The sequence below is a fragment of the Aulonocara stuartgranti genome (assembly GCF_965226115.1).
Source record: "Aulonocara stuartgranti genome assembly, chromosome: 16".
NCBI lineage: Eukaryota > Metazoa > Chordata > Actinopteri > Cichliformes > Cichlidae > Aulonocara > Aulonocara stuartgranti.
Window position 1 is genome coordinate 12,482,734 of NC_138952.1, and position 22,606 is coordinate 12,505,339.

Below are 22,606 nucleotides of genomic sequence, written 5' to 3' on the forward strand. Positions count from 1 at the left end.
CTATCCACGGATCTTCTTTGTGGTCTTCCTGTTTTCCTCCTGCCTGGCAGCTCCATTTTCAGCAATATCTTCAATTTGTTAGAAAAAGTGTAGTATTTGATTGACACCTGACTGACAAATACCACCCAGGATTGAGTGGTTGTCCCAAAAGGTGAAATTAAAGTTTCTTTAAAAACATAAATGACTGCCCATTTTCATCTATAATCTACACATCTGAACAGATTACCTACTACAGTGACGGACAGGCTAACAGTGTGAGCTGAATCATCACTGGCACTCAAAGTAGGCCAACCAGTCTGTCCCTCATTTCAATAAAATTACAACCATTTGTGTTAAAGACAGGTCTGGGGCATTCACAATAACTTCCCTTTTTTCCCCTCTTGGCAGGAAAATCATTAGTATTTGTTCGCTTCTTGCCCAGTATGCAGTGGTTAAGGCTACTGCTGCAGTGACATGCAGTTGGCCTCGGTTATTAAAGTCAGCTCAGGAAGGCAGTTAAATGAGCATCAACATAAAGAAACTGTGTCATCACCACTACCCTGATGGAGGCTGAGCTTCGGAGGCTGTGTGTGTAGTCAAAAGTGCATGTGCTGCTGTGAATTCAAGCTGAGAGGATGAGTTGTGCACACATACGAGTGTTTGTTCACCCGCAGCCTGAGAGGTTGTGGGTCAGTAAGGCGAGCCGGCCTGCTATTGTTTAACGGAAATCGCATCTCACGCATGACTGTGGGATGATTATTTGGGATGATGGGAAATCAGGCAGACACATGAATACACAGTCGCACACGCGCACAAAAATTCCCACATACGTTTGAACGCACGCGAGACATGTTGGGAACAATACGTGACAGGAGGGTGTGTGAAGCAAATAACATGTGAACAGCATCAAAATAGCTCCAACTAACAGTCACCTAGTCTTGATGACAACCACTGGCTGCCTGCAAAGCCCAACTTGTCTTATTTTGTAAATCCAGGCTGACAACAGCTCTGCGGGATCTGTCTATGTGTGTGTGTGTGTGCTAGTTAAAATGCAGTTTTTATTTCATTTTTTTCCATAGACTTATTCTGGGTAAGAAGATGGTATTGGATATTTTTAGCAGAAAATGGCCCTAACTGTTTTTATATACTGATTCGATGCGCTCTTCCTTAACACTCTACTCCCCTGCTTGTATTTGTTCCTGATCAACTGCTACCCACGAGAGATGGGAGGTGAAGTGTCATATTGTGAAGAAAGGGAATTTTCTGGGTGTGTCATGGGCAATTTGGGCTCCGGAGTGCAACAGCTTGTGTGAATTGATGTTAGCTTTTTCTCTGGCTTTGAGCTGCCTCTTTTGTAGCTTTTCCTCAGAAGTCTTTGCCATGCGAGAGGCAGACAATCCAGGTTAGATTCAAAGCGTAGACTTATCCAGAGCTGCAGGGTGTAAAGCCTGTAATGACACGTGTACATGTATATGCAGAAAAAAGAAAAAAAGACAGACAAATCCAAGGGGAACTGCTTGTCTTGCAAACTAAAGCACAGGTCTATGTATACTTATTCTTGAGTTTGTTTAAATAGCAGAAAATATGTGTCTGTCTTCTGCTGACCAGTTCACAGCATATTTCTATTGGTGTGTTCTTGGTGTCATGTTTTGTGAAAGGAGAGAAGGAACCAGTCACATCAAATTTCTGGTAAAACTGGAAAGTGCACTTAATTTAATACTAAACCTGAGTGTGTTTTTAGGGGCAATGTTTTGCATACTGTTTTTCCACAGTTAATAGGTGTGACTGTAGTGTAGCGGTTTCCCTAACAAGTGAAGGATCCTGGGTTTGATTCGAGCAAGACAAAAGACACAAATCCCTTTGGGGTTTATGTAAAAATCTGCCAAATCAAACATGCTACCTGCTGTGGCAGCCCTTTGTGAATAAGAAAGCAGCAGAAAGTAACTTTTAATAGAAGGTTGTGATAAGGATGCATAAGGATTAGAAACTGAGCTGGAGCACTCAGAGCTATAGGTTTTCTCTAATTAACACCGATTTGTTTTTTCAATATATGCAAAAAGTGTGTACAGTGTAAAAATATATATTGACTTTTATGCCCAGCTTCAAATGATGTTGCTTAGAAAAATATGAGAGCTGTAAATCTCTTGACAAGGAAGCACATAAGTGTACTTTCTAAAGTGTTAAACTATCCCTGTCTTTGAGTTCAGTACTTTAACATTTAATGTTTAGATTTTAGTGCTTTACCCCACTTGTTTGCGGTTGTTTGTAGAGCCCAGCGTGTCTCAAAGGGCACAGCAGCGTGGGCTTCCAACCCAGCCTCAGCTCCCTATGAAGACACGAAAAAACTTACTGAAAGAAACACTTTTATTGTAACTAACAAGGAAAATGAGAAGAAACCCCAGGAGAGGCCATTCAGAAGGAGAACCCCTCCACGGATGGCCAAATGTGTCCTGTGAGCTATGGGTGGGAAAAGGCAGTAGACTATGTGGGCAGAATTGGTAATAGCTGTGTCACTTCAACTGTAGCCACTACAGGTTTTCTATGGGGAGAAAAGCCAAAGGCCAGCTTGTAAACATGAAAGTGAAACCTGAGATTTTTGCACTTGTTTGCAGTGGAACTACAGACAGCATATACCAACTACCTGGCTTCACATTAGATGTAGAACATTTTTTTGTATATTGACACTCACTCTGTTTTACATGCATTTCAATGTCTTTACTAATAACTCAAAAGTTGACTGTGTCCTAAAATCTTTTGCGTTTTCATTACTGGATCACCAACATGACCATAGCTGGATGGCTAAATAATCAGGAACACAGGTCAAATCATTGTCTGTTCAATCGTTCATTTTTAGCATGTTTGTCACGGACCGCCGGGGCAGACCGTGTGGAGTGAGTGGAGGACCCAAGAGCAAACAGAGGTGAGGACACAAAACCGGACTTAACAGAAGGCGAGCCTTTATTTAGGGCCAAAAACATAAGGAACAAGGCAGCAAAGGAACTGAGGGAAAACCTGAACATAGACTGGGAAAGCTATGGCTAAACAAGGTACAAACTAGGACTAGTTGAGGCTGGGGAACTATGACAAGGGGTAGGGGAGATAACACAGACGACGCGACACAGACTACATGAAACACAGAGACTAAATACACAAGAGGGATGATCAGGGGAAGTGGCCACACAGCTGACACAGATAAACATAACAAGACATGGCAGGAGTAAACAACACTGACGGGAGACTGTCAAAGTAAAACAGGAAGTACACAGAGGTGCAAACAGGAGGAGAGAGAGAGAGCACGGGCATAGTGGGCTGGGGAAACATGGAATAAAACATAAGGAGAGACGAGGGCTCACAGATACACAGAGGGGCACACAGAGGGGCACACAGGGGGCAAAAGCCACGAATGGAAAACACTAAGGGAACAACACAAGAGGGCAACTCAGAAAACGTGGCCTAAAATAAGGAACGAAATACAAAAATACAAAGAACTAAGAATACTGGGCCCACATGGCCCAGGACCATGACATCACCCCCCTAAAGGGCTGGCTCCCGACAGCCCAAACCCGAGAAACAAAACAAAAACAGAAAACATCCCACCCAGGGCGGGAGGCGGGGGACCAGGACGGAGGGACCAGAACGGGAAACAAAAACAAACAGAAAACACAGGAGCACATGACCATAGTCCGAAGAAAGTTCAGGGGGCCGACCCAGAGCCCACAGGCACAAGAGTTCACGGGTCACACGGTCGGGGGGCCGACCAGGCGGGTGGCACAGGTGACAGAGCTGGTCCGGAGGCCGGCCGTGCGGAAGGCAATGGCGGCTCTCCAGTGTCAGGCATACTGGCCGAGGCCCGGTGGGCACAGGACCAATCGTGGCGGGACCAGACGAAGCACAGGCCGGGGCCGCAGCAGACGAAGCACAGGCCGGGGCCGCAGCAGACGAAGCAGATGCAGAAGCCGAAGGTGGCTGGACGGGCCACTCGGGCCCTCCAGCTGACGAGGCGTGAGGCTGGACGGGCCACTCGGGCCCTCCAGCTGACGAGGCGTGAGGCTGGACGGGCCACTCGGGCCCTCCAGCTGACGAGGCGTGAGGCTGGACGGGCCACTCGGGCCCTCCAGCAGGAAGAGACGGCTGAAGCAGAAGGCAGTCTGAGGCGGAGAGAAAGCTCACGCCATTCCTAGCAGGCCGAGAAGCAACCGGTACAGCAGACGTGGCATGAGGCTGAACGGGCCCCTCGGACCCTCCAGTGGAGACAGGAGGCTGAACGGGCTCCTCGGGCCCTCCAGCTGGCGTGGCAGGAAGCAGCGGAGTCGCTGCGGGGTGCCGGCCTGGCACACCCGGGCATCCAGCAGCAGATGCAGGTCGGGCTGCGAACTGGGCAGGGAGCTGCGCTGCTAGCTGGGCTGAAGCCTGTGGCGAAACAGACCGCTGGGACATAACTCCACGCTCTGAGAGGGCAGGTGAAGAACTGTCCTTAGCACCTGCAATCTTCAAACAGGGGTCAAGAAAGTGAACGCTTTTAATGTTCACAGTACCGGCGTTAGACTCTGAGAACACAATGTCTCCTGAGTCAACAGTCTTAGAATCTTTAAACTCAGAGTTCATTGTCTCAGGTTTAATGTGAGAAAACTTGGTCACATGGACGACCTCCACATGGCTGCCAGCGGAAATATTGCCTAGGGGTACGTTTCCAGTGTCACGATCAGTAACACATACAATGTTATTCGTCATGTCACAGAAAACCAAAGTAGACTGCACTTCAAACTCAGCCTTGGGATCATTAGCTTCATGGGGCGTGGCTGAGGGAGCAACACCTGAAACAGAACTTTGTCCTTTTAAGCCATTAACGTGGCTTCTGCTGCCCTTGGCTGCCCTCGCTGTGGAGCTAAACACAGTTTCCTTATCTCTCACAGCATCCAGAACACAGTCCAGGTTATCCATAGACCCTCTAGCATGAGTTATGACTGTCTCAGGCCGAGCATGTTCTGACACACAATACACCTTCTTGGCTAACGTGCCCATGTACTCACTGTTTATCAGTTCGCCACCTGGTCTCAGGTCCTGGACTGAATTACTCCTGGCAGAGGTGGAAACAGGTGCCCTGCCCTCACGGAATGGAGGAGGGTCAATTTCTGGGTCTAAGTTCCCATGCCTAGAATTCACAGTGGCGTCCTCACCAACTAGAGTGGGTTCATGGTCACAATTCTCAGACGCATTCAACTGGGAGTCAAAAGGCTCAGTTATATAAGCCACACAGGAAACAGTCTCTGGTTTCTCTAAATCATTAACATGGTATCGAATTTCCTTATCTGCTCCCTCAGAACAGGTAGACACAGCCCTGCCATCCTCGCTACATGACACTGGCAGGGTTTCTGTTGGCGCTTGTACGGCCACATGAAGAGCTTCTACATCACAATTCCTGGAAACCCCACTTAATGGGTCACGCTCAGTTTTGCTCACATTTCCAGCAACAAGAATGCCCCCAGACTCATCATCAGTGATTGAGTGGTGGTTAACACAGGTCACACATGGAAACGCTAAACATTCATGTTGAGACACTCTACAACCCTTGGGGGGCCTCTCTAGCTGTTCAATTTCAGTCTTGCTGCTCGTAGTATTACTATCAGCTGGTCCATTTACAGTCTCTTTAGTCTTGGCCGGTAAAACAGATATTTGCACGGACTCTGGCTCTTTGATACGATCGCCTCTCTTATGGCTGAGCCCGCAAGGCAGCAGTTCAGCAGTGGGCATGATGTCGCCCATGGAAAAGACACGTGGAGCAAAAGCACAGTCACTCACCTCCATTTCGGAAGGGGCACGAGATGAAACGAGACCCTCCCCAACCGCCAGCTGCCGCGCGGCGCCACGGTGACGTCGCCGTCGCCTCTTCCCTGAAGGCGACGCGGTGACGGAAGCTCCGGTTGCAGGGGAAGTGAAACGGGGCAGGCCCTGGCAGCTCCGCGGGCCCCCAAGAGCGAGGCGCGTTCCCCGAAAGACTTGCTCACAGTCGGGGGTCAGCCACGGCTTCCACCGGAGCTTCTCCTCCAGCTCCGCGAGAACCACCTGCTCCCGTTCAGCGATGTCCCGGGCAGTGATTTGTGGGGACATCTCCTCAGAGCCGAAAATCACTGCTGACACGGACTCGGAGGCGGCTTCGGCCAGCGGTTCCGGCCCAGGCGACTGCTCTGACGACACCCCGGACTCTGGCTGCGCTGACGTGCGGCGGCGACGAAGGCGCCGCTTCCTCCTAGCAGCGGCTGTTGACACAACATTGATAGCTGTGACGGCTGGCTCCTCATCCTCCGACCACATCCGTGCCAGAAAGGAGGCTGGAGAAGCGAAGTCCGAACGAAACGGCGAGGGTGAGCGGCTCGCGTACGAAGGAATGGATGGTAGCGACCCCAGGTTGCGTCCGAGTCTCAGTGAGCCAACTTTAATCACCCCGGAGCCGCAAGATGGTGGAGGCGGTGATGGGGAAGTTGCGTGACAGCGGAACGGTGGTGACGCGGCCCGTGCGCTGGGCGCCTGCTCCTGAGGACGGGGTTGGAGGATGGTGCGGAGGTAATCAGAAATCAGGGGGGGTAGCGCCTCCCACAGCCAGGGGAACACGGTTACGCTCACCCGCAATGGGTGAAGCAACTCCTCCGTATCCTCCTCCCCGGAACGCTGCATCCACTGACAGCATAGCGCTTCCACTGTCTGAACAACCTCCCTTCTCTGTGTCGCTGGGTCCATACTGGTCGCGTCGTACTGTCACGGACCGCCGGGGCAGACCGTGTGGAGTGAGTGGAGGACCCAAGAGCAAACAGAGGTGAGGACATAAAACCGGACTTAACAGAAGGCGAGCCTTTATTTAGGGCCGAAAACATAAGGAACAAGGCAGCAAAGGAACTGAGGGAAAACCTGAACATAGACTGGGAAAACTATGGCTAAACAAGGTACAAACTAGGACTAGTTGAGGCTGGGGAACTATGACAAGGGGTAGGGGAGATAACACAGACGACGCGACACAGACTACATGAAACACAGAGACTAAATACACAAGAGGGATGATCAGGGGAAGTGGCCACACATGGGAACACAGCTGACACAGATAAACATAACAAGACATGGCAGGAGTAAACAACACTGACGGGAGACTGTCAAAGTAAAACAGGAAGTACACAGAGGTGCAAACAGGAGGAGAGAGAGAGAGCACGGGCATAGTGGGCTGGGGAAACATGGAATAAAACATAAGGAGAGACGAGGGCTCACAGATACACAGAGGGGCACACAGGGGGCAAAAGCCACGAATGGAAAACACTAAGGGAACAACACAAGAGGGCAACTCAGAAAACGTGGCCTAAAATAAGGAACGAAATACAAAAATACAAAGAACTAAGAATACTGGGCCCACATGGCCCAGGACCATGACAATGTTTCAAACAACATGCTGAACTTCAACAAGCTTCAGACAGCTGATCAGCATTAGAGTAAATTCCTCTCACATGATAACCTGACCGTATAATAACTTGAACTATAACTCTTTCCAGTTTCCAGGAAAGATAAGCATAACTCTAAAGCCATCCTATCTCACAAGCTTTCAACAACTTCCCAAATTAAACTTGGGCCAAGCAATCCCTCCATTTATGGTACCTGCCTAAAAGGTGGAACCGAGGGCAGTCTTTCAAAATATGTAAGAGTCTATACTGCGTGTTTTGGCTGTGGAGGCTCAAGTGTAAAGATGTTAATAATGCATGCAAGATGTGCACAATGAGTTCATCAGAATGCAAGAGACAAAAATCTGTGTATATGTGTGTGTGCGCACATTCATGTTTATCAAATACATCCCACCACCATTATTGCTAACTGTCTTAAGGGAGTGAATGTCTTTCTATTAGTAGATGTAGAATGAGGAACAGTGGGAGGGATATTTGCCTGCACCAATTAAGACTGTCATTAACTCTGTACACCGAACACTCACACACACACACAGCGAGACAGACACACACACACACAGTATTTAACACATTCAATTTAACGGTCTGTGAGTCAGTGTGTGCCTCTCTTTCTGTCTGTCTGAGATCTGTTGTCACTGAGACGGGATACGAGGAGACTCTTTCATCTCTCGCTCTCTCTCGGCTTTTTTCTCTTCCTGTCTCACACTCCAGGATTATGTGAACACGGAAAACCTTCAAGGATGTTTATGTGTACTGCTTTCTTGGCTTCAAGGGCGTCAGCTACCCCTCTGTTAAACCCCAAAACCCCACTTCAGCTCGGTCAAGCAGTCCGGTCTAGCATTATGAAATGGGATCTGAATAACTGTTTGGTATTTTTTAGGTCATTTAGAAGATATCACAGTGCTTATTTGCTTTCCTGTATGTCTAACCCTTTTTAAAAGACATTTTAAATGTTGAAAATGTACAGATATGTAAAAGGAAATGTGCCTGAAGTAGGGTCAAATGTTATCACAAATAATCCAGGCATGGTCCTGGCTCATTGGGTTTTTTTTAAAAAGTCTTAAGCTCTGTTTATCATTACTTACATTCAGTCTGATTCTTACTTTTTGCATTTTCAGCTTTGTACTTGTTTATTGCAGTTACAGTTGTGTTTGTGGTATTCCTCCTATCAGTTCACGTTACATTCCTTGTTCCCCGTATATAGTGAGATACTCTCTGTTTCGTTACTTCCTGTGTTATTTTGATAGTCATGTATCTTTTTGCCAAATTTACCTCCCAGAGTGTTGTTATCAGATGTAGTTCAGCTGTGTGTAGTTCCCAAGTTGTTTCCATTCTGCCACCCTCAAATTGTTTTGGTTCTTTGGCATGTCCTACTGTTACCTGACTTTGTTATTTTGTAGCCTTTCAGACTACTCAAATGGCTTTAATAAAGGTTCTCATTTGATCCCTGTCTTCTTGCGAATCTGCATTTGGGGTCCAACCATCATTACATGCAAACCCGTTTTTCCTAATGTCTAAGAGTGGATGGGAATCATTAAAGCAAAGATACAGTAAGCAAAAAGTGTGGTGGCGTGAGGATAAGGAATGGGGATGGTGACAAGAGGCCATTACTACTCTCAACAATTGTGTTTATGATTATGTGTTTATGGCTGGTCAGCAGAACTTTCAGATAAATTCGGATCTTTAAATGTGACCTCCCCAAACACTCATTGCACACTTTGCTGAGGATACAAAAATCTCTGCACCAGTGTAAAGGTCTATATTCACACCCAGGATAATAAGGAAGGAAACATAGATGGAAGCTGATTAAAATGTCTCACTATAATTAAGACCGCCCAGGTTTTCTCATAGGGGACCAGTACAGTTGATAAATATATAATCAAATTCCCAGTATAACATATTTTCTGTGGCGGAATCTGATTTGATGTTCAATAAAAAACAAAATCAAGTTAATCTACAGTCATACTCTTGATTTAAGTCCACAGTTGCTAATGTTTACCAGTCCTGATTGAGCTGCCTAACTGACCAGAGGAATGGTGGATATGAATCATGTCTAACATGGTGTTTCCGTCCCAGTCTGCGCTAAAATGCTAATAACGTAGTCTGTTTGGGCTGCGGGGAGTCCATTACGCTGACTATATCACATCCTTGTCCATTGGGGGACACACGCTGGGGAATGCAGAGAGGAAAGAAGACTGAGAGGATCACACGTATGTTCTGGGAAAAGTGTGCGTGCGCGTGTGTGTGGCTCTGTGAATGTGTGTTGAAGCTCGGACACAGCAGACATGTGTCACCTCAGCTCTAGTGCCGTCAAGCTAAACTGACATAAACAGCCCCAGGCGGCCCTATCAGAGATGGACTTTACATAACGGCTGAGTCACTCACAATCTATTTTTATGGCTTTGAGGTGTGTGTGTGTGTGTGTGTGTGTATGCGTGTTCCAGTGCATCTGCATTATTTCTGAGAGCCAATTTCTGAAGGTCTACAATTTTAGTTGTAGACCTTCACAATGAGGAATCTCCCCTTTTACAGTGAGATCATCGTAAAAAGATGCTCAGGAATGAGCAGTAGGGGAGGGCAATTAATTTTCCCAAGAGGCCACAATTAGGGCTTAATTGTAACATCTACTCTTGGCAGTTGCAGTTTATACAGTTTAAAAAGAAATAAATTTAAAATTGAGCCGAACTGAGTTCAACTTCTTGGCGCAGCCCTCGACAAAAGTCTCAGTTTCTCATGTGCCCCTTTGGGAATATTTCCCACCCCGGCTCTACAGCGTTCACTCACACAGGCAAAAAATGCTGAGATTAGTTTTAATACTTTGTCCCTCCTAAAATTAACCCCTATGGAAATCTTAACCTGAAAACAAAGTACTTGCCCTCAGACAGCTGAAGCTGTCTCAGGATGACCCAGCGTCACAAACAGGGCCGGCCCGTGGCATAGGCCGTATAGGCAAATGCTAAGGGCGCCGTCCATCAGGGGGCGCCACGCCAGGGCCACAAATGTTGAAAAAAAAAAGAAAGTTGGTACTATTATTTCTAAATACAAAAAATAATCCCACGTTAATTAAAATGCAAAGTAAAGCTTATTTAATAGAAATATTATTTGTTACAACATTACACTACACTGCTGATGTAGGGGGGCGCCACCTAAAATCTTGCCTAGGGCGCCAGATTGGTTAGGGCCGTTTCTGGTCACAAATATGATATTCCACAGGATGTCCCAGACATAGAGCCTTGTACTGATGGCAGTGAATAATAAGATGGCACACGAGTGAAGCAACTAATCATTTCTCAAAGAGGAGCATGTTTTCTGTCTCATTACTAACTTCTTTTTTTGGTTTCGTAAGCACATCCTTAGCAATAATGAACCGTTGATGCTACTGCAATATACAGCTTAATGCACAGGACATTAAAAAAAAGACTTTCTCTATAATTTCAGTCGGACAAACTAAGATAAAAACAGTACAGTAACTCTGGGGTCTCATATTTGCTGTTCCAGAGCCATATGTCGCTCTTTTTTTTCCTATCTCCAGTGACTCAATGTGACTGAAAAAAAAAGGACTTATCCACTTAATTTTGCTGAACCTACCCTGCAATAGCATTGATGGTTCATAATACTATGGATTCTGTTGCTGAACATTAATTCAAATCAAATTGAACACATTTTTGTTTACATTGACTATATTGAGAGCTATATTATTTTTTTCTTTTTTCTTTTTAAATTACACCCATTAATAACATTAAAAGACACATATTTATATTTACTAGGTTATCACCCTCATTAAGGTAAAATAAGAGAAATGCACTTTATTTAACCCGAAAAGTTAAACTTCTCTGGTTATACCAAGTAAAAATGTTATTTAAACACTAGAAATACATAACAAATAGCTTAAATAAGTTATTATAAGACTCAAACACATTTTGTTGCTCCATAAAGATTTTTGGTGTCAAGAATTGCTTAAAATTAGCTCTGTGGAGTTTGCCATCCCCTGTTCTACATCAAAACATCTTTAGTATATTTGACTTGAGATTGTGATTCCAGTTTTAAATTTTAATCTGTATTTAAAAAGCCTTTATTAAACTTCTTTTTTTTTTTTTTTGTAGCCTTTGGTGAGACAGTCAGGATTTGATTAAAGTCGAAGCATTTTTATATGAGATATTCTCATTATTACCAAACTATATAGCATGACCAAAACCAACAAAACCTCAAGGTAACATCGCAACTTAACAACCACAAAATGTTTTATTTTTGATGTCATGAAGTTAATTAAACTCATTTCACTTCAGTGACCGCATCGCTATGGGGTATGTATTAGTGTCTGTGTGAATGGATGGATTCACTCGAGGGTTAATGAGATAGACACACGCACACGCATAAACACACACACCCATGTCACATTTGTTAAAGCATTCACCTTAAAGTAATTTCAAGTCAAAGCAGTTTGTTAGCTTTTTAATTTTTAAATGTAACTTGGTAATTTCATGACCCAAACATGAAGGTTTTACATTTTTCTAAAAATCAGATGATCTCAAAACAAAGACCAGTTCTTTCAAAGTCAGGCGACGCACCTTTTTTTGGCAGAGTGATTGTGAGTAGCAATGGAGCAGAAAATAATAATGAGTTCATCAAGGGGTAAAGGTTATTTTTAATTACACATGATTTTAGTAAATTAGTTAAGCAGATAGACCTTATGCATGTCCTGGGAATTACCTTGTTGATGGACATCCAGAATGTTTATAAATAAATTAACAATATGGTGTGCAACACCTGAAAAGCAAATGTTAAAAACTGAAATATACATAAGTATTAATTATTTACAGTAAATGACAAACAACAGGATCATTAAATTTCCCTCTTTAGCCATCAGATTTTCATGGAGCTTCTGTGCTCTTTGACAAACACCACATTTTTCCATCCCAGATAAAAAATTCTGACTATTTACATTCATATTTATGATCTGGTCATCTGGTCTGCATTCTATATTTATGGGGGGGAGTATTATGCAGGGCTGAAGAGTTGTTTTTTTTTTACATGTCTGCAGCAACACACACACACACTTTGTCATATACAGTTTGCGCACATTGTGAGGCTTGAATATGTTAACAAATCCCTTCTCCTCTTCAAGTTTCAATAATTTACTTTTGTCCCTACATATTTTATAACTTCAATCTCAATTGAACCTGGATCTATCAAAACGTATTAAAATTCAAGCAGGCTGAACGAATCCTTTCCATCTTTGTCGACGTCCTCCTTAAAAAATTAATATGCAAACAAAGAGAAGAAGAAGAAGATTACCTTTTTTATAGTCTAACTGACCTGGGTACAGGTGATGCAAACACGGCTGGAGTGTTTGGTTTAAAAGGTGCAGCCATGGTTCACAGTTTATAACAGAAGAGATGCTAAATTTAAAACACACACACACACACACTGGCCAAGCCTTTAAACAAATGATGAAAGACCATCTGTTTGTCACTCAATGTAACAGCACCCCTAATCAGCCAAGTCTCAGTAGAATTTAAGGTAGCACTTCCGTGCTACCTTCACTTTTCAATTGCAGAGGTTTTCACTGGTGCAGAACAAATTAAATTTCACAAAACTGATTTTTGTGAAATTTAATTTATGACCAGGCTGAATGTTGGAAAATGTTTTTGTAGACATGGAATCACTGAATATAAAACAAATAATGAAGCAGTCTAAAAGTTTCAGATGTTCAATTTTACTGATGAGTAATAATTTTAAAAAATGTTGTTATTTGGTGCTTCGGTTTCCAAATGTCTCTTGTCATTTTCAGGTTACATTCATTCACATTTCCTGAACAGCAGATGAGTGTGTGTCATTTTATCTATCTTAGCATTGATTACTTTGCGTCCAAACAGCAAGTTGCCTTCATTTGCGGCTATAAGAACAGTAGACTTTAGTACTATTTTGACATGCTGAATAACGAGAAAAACAATATTTCTCTCAATGGAGGTTGGAACTTTTAGAGGTGGCAACAATAACATGAACCAAAATTTTGTATTTAAACAGGAGCTTGGAAGGTTGTGTCCGCCCTTGAAAAAAAAGTAACTTTTTTTTTGGAGTGGGGCAGAAGTCAAACTTTCGGGTTATTATCTCTTTGTTTTTTTCATGGCGGAAAGATGCTTCCCTACTAAAGTGACTGTTTTTAAAAAGGGAACGATAAACACAATGGAAAATATATTCTAGAACTAGCTGCTTCTCCCATTTCAATATTAAAATGAAGCAGAAGAGAACAAGATCAGTGTTTGCTGTGTTGGTGTACCCGAGAACATCGACTAGGATAATAAAAACACACCTTAGTGAGGAACATTTGACAAATTTTAAACAAAACAGCTGATACAGTCACCACAAAGATACTTTTTTTTTTTAAATCAGGGATTGAGTTATCATATATTTTCATCTCTTACAGTGTATTTGTTTAATTTAGGTTTAACAAAACTGGTATTAATCTGCTGTGTTGTTTCCAAATGATGCTTATGATTCATCTCATTCTCATTAAAGAAACAGCTGGACAATGTAGGAAGGATTCTGTTCTTTTTTTAATAATCAGAGTGTGTATGATAAGGGTTGTTTAACAATTTGCCAACACAGACACACACAAACACACTACATAAACTGCTTATGCCCGTACACAGTTGGCACACTACAGTATCACGGTTTACACATGTATTCAATGAATGAACACATTTTCAATAAACTTGAGTGAATTTCATACTCATGCATGTGTGCACTCCTACTGTACACACACACACACAACCTGTCTCCCTCACTGACTACCACTGAGCCCTCCCTGCTCCACTTTTTTTGTATCTGTCATCCAGGAGCATGTCAGTGTTTAACCCCCTCCCACGCTGTGACACACACACACATATGCACACATGCAGCCATTTTCCTTTACAAAAAAAAACTGCACAAAGTCACTCAAACATTTTTTTTTACCCTTCTTTCTGTGTTAAAACACACATACACAAACCAGGACACTAGTTTAGACAGACACAGACAGCTGGAGCAGGTATTATAAGTACCTTTCCATTCCTTCTCTTTCCCTTGTTATGCCATTACTGAAGCTGATAGAGTCGGAGCTGTCGTTTTCAGCTTGTGTGTGTGGCCACGTATATGTGTGTGCATGTGTTGAGAGGTGTCACAGGCTCGCTGCATATTTGCTTTTGGCTCGCAGAAATCATTTAGTTGTGCGGTCAAAAAGGGCATCTGCCATCCAGCCACTCTCCTTTTCTCCGCAGGAGAGCACTCACAACAGTTTAAGAGGCTGCGGGGTTTCTTCCTCATGACTGCATCCAGCATTTAGGCTGCTCTTGGATATTTAAATACTAGAGTGTTGCAACCATAGCTCAAAATAAGAAGGTTTAAAAATTTTAAGCCTAAACTTGCACTTTCCTTGTGAGTTGGGCTGAGGAGATGCTCAGGCTTTTTTTTAATCCCTGTGGTGTTTATGGAAGAAATAGTGATGTGGTCTAGCAAGTGGCGAAACTAGAGTGTCAGCTGCAGTCAGCGATTATCTCTCAGTAATCACTGCTCTGTTATATTTCAAAGTATCAAGTCATGTGTTTTCTTTGTCCTTTTGTTGTGTCAGGATGTGTAAGATATATTTATGTTGCAAAGATGTGAAGAAAACAAATCAACTCTACTCTGCAGGTGATTGAAAAAATAAATAACACGAATTTTTCTCTATGCATTCACACTTAAAAAATCAACATGTCCTTGGTGTGTCCTTCAAATCCTTCACTTTGACACATCCAAAATGTGTTAATTTTCACAGTTGAATGTTGGTTAAGGTAACATAAAATGCTTTGGACCATGATGAAAATGGCAGGCATCTCACATGTGTAATAGCTTTATGGGGCATGTGATAGTCTGCATGCACGGGGGCCAAGGTGCCTGCAATAGGGACAAGTGCTTGGCCAATTTGCAGCGTGTTTATTTATGTGTGTGGGTGTAAGAGTAAATATCAGTACACCTTCCTAAACCAAGACTGGCCATAGAACAATCAAATAAGCTCACAGTTGTCTGGGGGAATTAAAAATGCGCTATGCGTAAAAGAATTAGCGGAACATATATGATAAGGACGCAGAAACATGGCACTAGACAGATTAGGAATAAGACGCACAGGAGCCAGTGGAGATAATCCCGTTATCTCGTTGAACGTAAAATGCCAATGTGAAGCATCCTCGGAGATCAGGATGAACTGAACATGAACTAATGCTGCGGATATACGGCAGGAGGAGTGGGGGCAATCAATACTGGGAAACTGAGGTAAACACTGTTATTCCTGACCTTAAGGAACATCCACGCAGTTTACCGCAATGTCACTGACGGTCTCCGTACTCCACTCATTGCGATCTCATACACGCGCGCACGCTCCGTGTTCCGTTTGACACCAGTTCGATGTCCCCCCCGCTAATGACATTGTTTCACCTTTGAGAATTCCCCATCAGTACCAAGAGCGCGTCTCCAATACATAAGAGATTATTGATGAATGGTCCCTGTCAAGTTGAGGAGAAAGGAAGCCGGGATTCTGCTCATTAAAGGCTCGGGATAACCGGGTGCCTGTGGAGACGCACGCCGGTCATCACCTTTTAACCAGAGCGCATTTAACATTACGCGCGACAGGAATGCGCGCGTGTACACACGCAGACACGGACACAAGAGATACACAGATAACCACGAATTAAAAAAGCAAAAATACAACACGAGTATAACTCAAATGACAAAAAGGAAGACAAGCAGACTTACAAAATGACCCTGGGCTCTGTTGGTTCCTCTGTGCGACCCATTGTGATATTTCCGTTACTCCGTTTTAACGGAATCCTCAAATGCCGTGGTCGCAGTCCACGTCTCTGCAAATGTACCAAAGGATCACATAGAGAATGAGGAGAATGGCGAAGATGAAGAGCGCTACTAGGATGGCCTTGGTCACCGGAGAGATGAACGACTGCATGTCAGGAGCAGAGCCGGGCAGAGCGGCGTGGAGCTCCGCGTCCGTCCGTACTCAGTCTGCTATCTCTCTCGCTCTCCTCCTCTCCTCTCCGCCGCTCGGGTGGCAACTGTTGAGGATGGAGCCTGGGGCTTTGCCGTGCTCAAGTACACACATTTATAACCTGACGCGCATGCACACGCACTCCGCCACGCGAATAGCCTCTCTACCGGCGATCTGGGCGCGCAACGCGTGGGGGCTTCCCTTGCTAGAAGCGGCACAGCAGTGGGTTGTATTTCCCCGGATCCACACTCCCTCACTGCCTGTCGCACATCAGAAGACGCAGCGACAGGTGAGACTGGACTGATAACACCCGCGCTTCCTGCAAAGAGGACGGCAAAAAACAACAACAACAAAAAAAACACTTGAAATTCACCAATACAATACAATAAAATAAAAGCCCGCACAGATGTTTCCAGACACAGAATGGAAAAGTGCTAAGTTGCGCGTCGAGCTGCTGCACTTGTCGGCAAACAGGTTGATTAGTATTCCTCACAGCGGCGTGTGTGAGTGTGCATGCGTATGTGTGAGATGGCTGGGGATGACAGGCTATCATCTTATCACGACCCTTCGAACCCCCTTTTTGGCCAAGCTGTCAGTCCAAGGATTAAAATATAATTCTACATTTTTAATGTTTCCATTTCCACCTGATGCGCGCTTTATTCCTATTTTGTTGTATTACTAATCAGACTAGCCTAAGCGGTTGGTACCTCTTGCGCATCTTTTTATAAGTATTAATCCTATAATAAAAAGAAGATGGTGTGCAAATGCCATCAAAAACTCTTGTCACGTATACTCCATCTGGGCTAATTAAGACAAGGTCGTAACTGATAAGGCTAGAGGATATGCGCCTTTCCTCACATAAAATGCAAGATATCCATGTTTAAACCTATATGACCGATATACGTTAAGAAATTGGGAATCTGTTTTATTCAGAAAATACAAACACTACATGACAGAAGAGATGACTGCATTAAACAGCTTTTTAATGTGAGCAACAGTTAATAACCCCCGAAAAAGGTCGTGTATTTCTGCATGATATTCCTATCAGATCAGCACGGTTACCCACCACCCAAGCGATTCAAAGACATTAAATCACTGAAAAAAACGCGCGCTTATTTTAAGTTGCCATTTCCAAAAACGGTGCAAAACAATAATGGGATCAAAGTCTAGAAATAACTGGGCTATTAAGGCACCACTGATGAACATTTAGGCTGCAGAAGTAGGGCACCGAAAGGACGTTATCAGTTGCATGATGAGAAGCGCAGCGTTCACCTCGAATACCACCGTGCACCACTAGATGGCGACAGATTTAAATTTCCATGTCCTGATGATGGTGTATTTGATTATTCCGCACACCATCACTGCACTGTAGTCTTGGATAAGAATCATGACAGCTAAACGGGCTTAATACGCGTAGGTAAGGAGAAATAAAATTAAGTTTTCAATTATTTTCATATCAAATATGCACTACTCACGCGTATTATTGTTTGTCGTGGTAGAGAACAAGGTGGTTAGCGAACGTTAGCTTGTGAAGATTGTGGCCTATTTAGCAGAGTGGCTGAGGAAGCTAAAGCCAGTTATCACTGCTAATAAGTAAGGGAAAGTTGTGTTATGTGTCACATGTGTCGTTTAGTGTGAGCTTAAATTTGCTGTTGAATGCCACATATAAGGAGGTACCGCAGCTGTGAAGATGCAGTTGCAAACGAATGTTATATCAAAAGAGAAAGACCAATGTTTGCAGCACATTGCTAGTGGTTAGCTCACTAGCTTCAAATAGGCCGTAAATGCTCGCGAAGTAGGTGCGTGCATATTGGAACTTCCGTTCTGGGCCTTCAAAGTAAAGTCCCAAGTAATGCGCTTTATATTGCAAGGTTGCGGAAAAATACGAGTTCGTAAGGTTCAGACGAACTACACGGTTTGTTTTTCAATGAGAATGGTAAATACTTAAAAGCCTGTTCCGGTATTGTTTACTTAAAGCGTTGAGGAAGCTTTTAATTTGAAGACGCCGTCGCCTGTCTTCCTGTGTTTTCTCCTGCTGTTGTTATGAATGTTTTTGAGGTTTGACGAGCGTAGCAAGCTAGCTTGCTGCCTATCTAGCAAGCGACTTAAAGCCACTTAACCAAAGCGACACAGAGGGTGCGTTTGCATATGGTACTAAGTGGCTGTCAGCGTGTGTTAAAACCCTGACAGATATTTACCGGCCCCGCTGTTTCATTGTTCAGTTTGTGTTAGGAACAGCGTCAAACCTGTAACCAAAGTGCAGCGGTAGCTAGCTTTTTGCCAGGTTGAGCTCAAGTGATTGTCACGTTAGTCAGCCATCTAATCAGAGTGCAATGTAACTCCGAATATAGGCAACATCGGCGTAATACAACAGTATAATGTACTGTGGTGGCTGATTGAAATAATCTATTCTCGATATGTAGCTGTGTTTGTAAGAAATATGCCTATCTTATGGTTTGACGGTGTAGGTTTATCACTTTACATATACTTGTAGTTCTTTTAAAACATTAGAAAACAGAGTTTAGAGTTTAAATTAGAATATATACAATCATAACTGCTACACTTGCATGAAGGCAAAAAAAAAATGGAGGAAGAAGGGCAGAATGCAAGCGTACCTGTGCACGTCAAAACACAAGCATGTAAACATACAGACGGCGGCATGCTTCATGTGTTCACATGCTCAGAAACAAAAGAGACTGAAAATAAGCACAACAACTTTGAACTGAGACGCCAAACTGGCCAATTTCTACAGATCAGTAAAGATACAGCTTATCTGACTTGGTATGCAAGACTTTTCTTTATGTTTTTAGATTTAAATAGTCTATTGTTCGTGGTGTAGTGTAAATCTCTCTTCTCATGGTTTCATAGTTTCACTCCGCAATTGGTAATCGTTTTTTAAGGTAGTCAGACCCCGACCCCCCCCCCCCCCCCCCCCCCCCCCACACACACACACACACACACACACACAATCGCTCTTCTTAATTAAATTTAAGGTCATAAGTCTTAAATTTGGTGAGGTAGCTGTTACTTTTAAAGAGCTTGGTTAGGCGTGTGTGTGTTTTTTAGTGAATAAAAACCAGTGGGATCTGAAATATAAGTGACTATGTAGAACAACAGTCTTGCTACCTATCCTCAGGCTTAATATGCAAAAATGTTTTTTAAATTAATGTTGATTTTTTTTGGATCATTCCTAATAGTGAACTTATGTCTGATTCATAAAAGATGCTTAACACAAAAAGCCTTGCTTAAGCAGTTTCTAATAAACCCATAAATAACTCATTTTCTTCTGTAATCTATGAAACTGAAGTCAGCTTAAATTACCAGCAGTGGCCTGGGGGGGGTCTCCTATTACAAATATCAGAGATAGCCGTGAAGCAAAAGGTAAAAGCAAACTCTTTGGAGAACAGGCTCATAGTGGTGGTTAAGGAGAGTGAATCCAGACAACAAATATTATCCAGTGGACTAAATAGCAGGTGGAGGAATCCAAACAAGCAGCCTGGAAATGTGTTGCTCCTGCACTTACTGGGGTTGGATAGAATTACAGAACTGTAAAGTACACCAGTGGCTTTGAAAATCGCTCCAGTCTAGACTTAAGATTTGAGATATGGTCACTTCTGTGCGTGGTAAGGTTTTGTTTTTAACAGGTTTTTCTCTTTAAGCATACTTAAGATAGTTTTATATGTTTTATAAATGGGGCCCTTAAGCTCGTTTTGTTGGTTGCCAGGCTTCATACCACCATGGGTGTTTATTTTTATATTCTTTCATATTTATTTTTGGTTCAGTGTTGTGGGGATTGAAAAGAGCTGCCGATTTGCTCGTTTAAAAATAAGTAACCATGACTTATGGGAAACTCAGTTAAAAGTTACTCACATGCAGCAAGTTCTAATCTGTAAATAGACTTAATCCATGCTTGGGAAAGTGAGCCATCATGGGCACAAAAGGGATCTTGGTGAATATAATTATTTCATCCATGATAGTTTACAGTTGTATTATGTCCCTTTTTGGGGGAGTTTAAATACATTTTACTCAATTTGTACATTTTACATTTGTTTTTTTGTAACAGTGTTTCTTTGTTTTTATGTTATAGACTCAAGAGCTACTCTATGTAAGATGAACACTGAGGACAAACTGGAAGGCATGCTGCTGAAGTGCAGCAGCGGAGGAATAGACGGAGGAGGGAGAGTTGGCCTGGGCAGCGGAGGAGGACTGGTGGTGATGACACTCGGGGAACGATCGCTGGCTAACCACCCTCTGCTGGCCGAGGATGACGACGACGAAGACGACGACGAGGACTTGACTCGAAGCTCGCTGGTCACTCACGACCTGGTCCCTCCAGAGCAGCTGATGATGCAGGAGGAGATGACGAAGAATAGCGGTGGAGGAGAAGAGGAGGGAGGAGCCGAGGTGGGAGAGCATTTCCCCCTAAAACTCACGAATAAGTTTCCCTGCTTGCTTCATATGCCAGTGAGTTCACGCTGGTTTAGAAGTAGATCAGATTTTGATAAGCTCATTTCTGTGAGTGCATCTACAGTCTCCACTTGATCAGAGTGAGTTTGCTTTTATGCATGTTATGTTGACTTAGCCTGACATTTTGGACTGTTCAGTGCAATCAGTTCTTTTAACACACAAAAAGTACTGTTAGGTAGCTGCTAATACTGCAAACTACTTTCACACTAGTTATTTTTAGGTGCCGGAATTTTCTTAAAAATTGGTCAAAAATAGGGAGCTCGCATTAGTGTTTTGTTTTTTTAATGAATGACAGAGATTTTAATTAAAAATTTTTCTGTCACTTTGACCCACTTGTTCATATTCAGAAACAATATATTTGTACACTCTGATCTTCTGAATCAGAATAAACTTGCAGCAAATGTGAACTTTAAAATAGTAATTTCTATTCTAAGAATACAGCATAATGAGGATAATCTGAATTCACCCTCAGGGACAGGTTTAAAGCATTGCTTCTCCTTGGGAACTTTAAGAGCTGGAATTGTATGGTTTGTGTTGTTTGTCTGTCTGTAGTTATTACAGACAGGTTATTTTCAGAAAGCTGAAAAGTGGCTACATACATTTTAAAATGCCAGTCAGAGGATTTGAAAACGCTGTCCCTGGCCACCTGGCAGATGTAATCTCTCAGCCTGTTCTGGGTTGTAAGGGGCTGAGGCTTCCCTCTGGTATTTTATGCCTGAGGCAACTGTATGGTGAGATGCCCTCACATTGGTTGATTATGCTCTGCTTGCCCAGTTGCACCTGTCTGACCTGGATAAAGTGGTAGCTGGCTGGGTGGCCCTTAAAGTAGGTCATGTGCGATATTCAATGTATAAATGACTATGGTCCTACTTTTACAGTTGAGCATCAAGCAGGAGCTGAAGTTGTCTGAGCCAGCGGTCTATATAAAGAAAGACAAAAAGGCAATCAAGGATCTGACAATGTGTCCCAAGAAGAAAAAAAGGAAGCAGCGATCACCAGCAAAGGTGAATTCCATCTGTGGAATTTTTATATTTTTAAAATACCAGGGACAGTTGTGAAAATTCAACACTACATGTGTTCTTTTTTACCCCCTTTGTAGATTCTCAGCATCAATGACGATGGCTCATTGGGCATACCAAACCCCAAGTGTCACGTCTGTACTCACTGTAATGCTGCGTTCAGAACCAACTACCATCTACAGAGGCATGTCTTCATTCACACTGGTATGAATAAGCCTGGCATGTATACAAATATGTAAAACATGTTGCTGTGAAATTAGATATGTTGACAGTAGGGGATCTTTTAGTCATCAAAGGAAGCTAAAAACTAAAAACAACTGGTTTTCATATATGTTACTGAAAACCTAGGTGAGAAGCCGTTTCAGTGCAGCCAGTGTGACATGCGCTTTATTCAGAAGTATCTTCTCCAGAGACATGAGAAGATCCACACCGGTGAGTAACAAACAGTTTGGCAAAATTCTCAATTGTTTTTATAATTATTGCTATGTTAGCCTGAACTTTTTTCTTTTTAAATACTTGTCTCTAGGTGAGAAGCCTTTTCGCTGTGATGAGTGTGGGATGAGGTTCATCCAGAAGTACCACATGGAGAGGCACAAAAGGACTCACAGTGGAGAGAAGCCCTACCAATGTGACTATTGTCACCAGGTACTATTCTTTTGATTGCTTGTAAATTAGTGTATTCGTAAGGT

General features: G+C 43.2%; 3 protein-coding genes across 7 annotated transcripts in view; 1 reads left to right on the plus strand and 2 right to left on the minus strand.

Annotated features, from left to right (window-relative positions):
- LOC309690458 (uncharacterized protein) lies at positions 1–6,789 on the minus strand (the record flags this gene model as incomplete). Its single annotated transcript, XM_082507489.1, has 3 exons — positions 5,779–6,789; positions 2,224–2,305; positions 1–68 (listed from the first exon to the last, which is right to left on the minus strand). Exons 1-3 carry the CDS (start codon positions 6,712–6,714, stop codon positions 1–3), a joined length of 1,086 nt encoding a protein of 361 aa, XP_082363615.1. The 5' UTR covers positions 6,715–6,789.
- The window catches only part of LOC309691619 (polyprenol dehydrogenase), a 56,051-nt gene extending 38,871 nt beyond the window's left edge, over positions 1–17,180 (minus strand). The window contains exon 1 of the mRNA XM_082509429.1: positions 16,188–17,180. The gene's annotated coding sequence lies outside the window, so the exon portion shown is untranslated. The remainder of the gene's footprint in view (positions 1–16,187) is intronic.
- The window catches only part of znf148 (zinc finger protein 148), a 21,619-nt gene continuing 5,765 nt past the window's right edge, over positions 6,753–22,606 (plus strand). The window contains exons 1-6 of one of the 5 annotated variants that reach the window (XM_082509420.1): positions 6,753–6,790; positions 20,519–20,895; positions 21,777–21,902; positions 21,998–22,121; positions 22,266–22,349; positions 22,444–22,562. In XM_082509420.1, coding sequence (XP_082365546.1) covers positions 20,542–20,895; positions 21,777–21,902; positions 21,998–22,121; positions 22,266–22,349; positions 22,444–22,562 — 807 coding nt within the window. In that variant the 5' untranslated portion in view covers positions 6,753–6,790; positions 20,519–20,541. Of the gene's footprint in view, positions 6,791–17,521; positions 17,849–19,033; positions 19,213–20,518; positions 20,896–21,776; positions 21,903–21,997; positions 22,122–22,265; positions 22,350–22,443; positions 22,563–22,606 lie in introns of those variants that run through there. The other 4 variants (XM_082509418.1, XM_082509417.1, XM_082509421.1 and 1 more) reach the window with 4 other exon arrangements.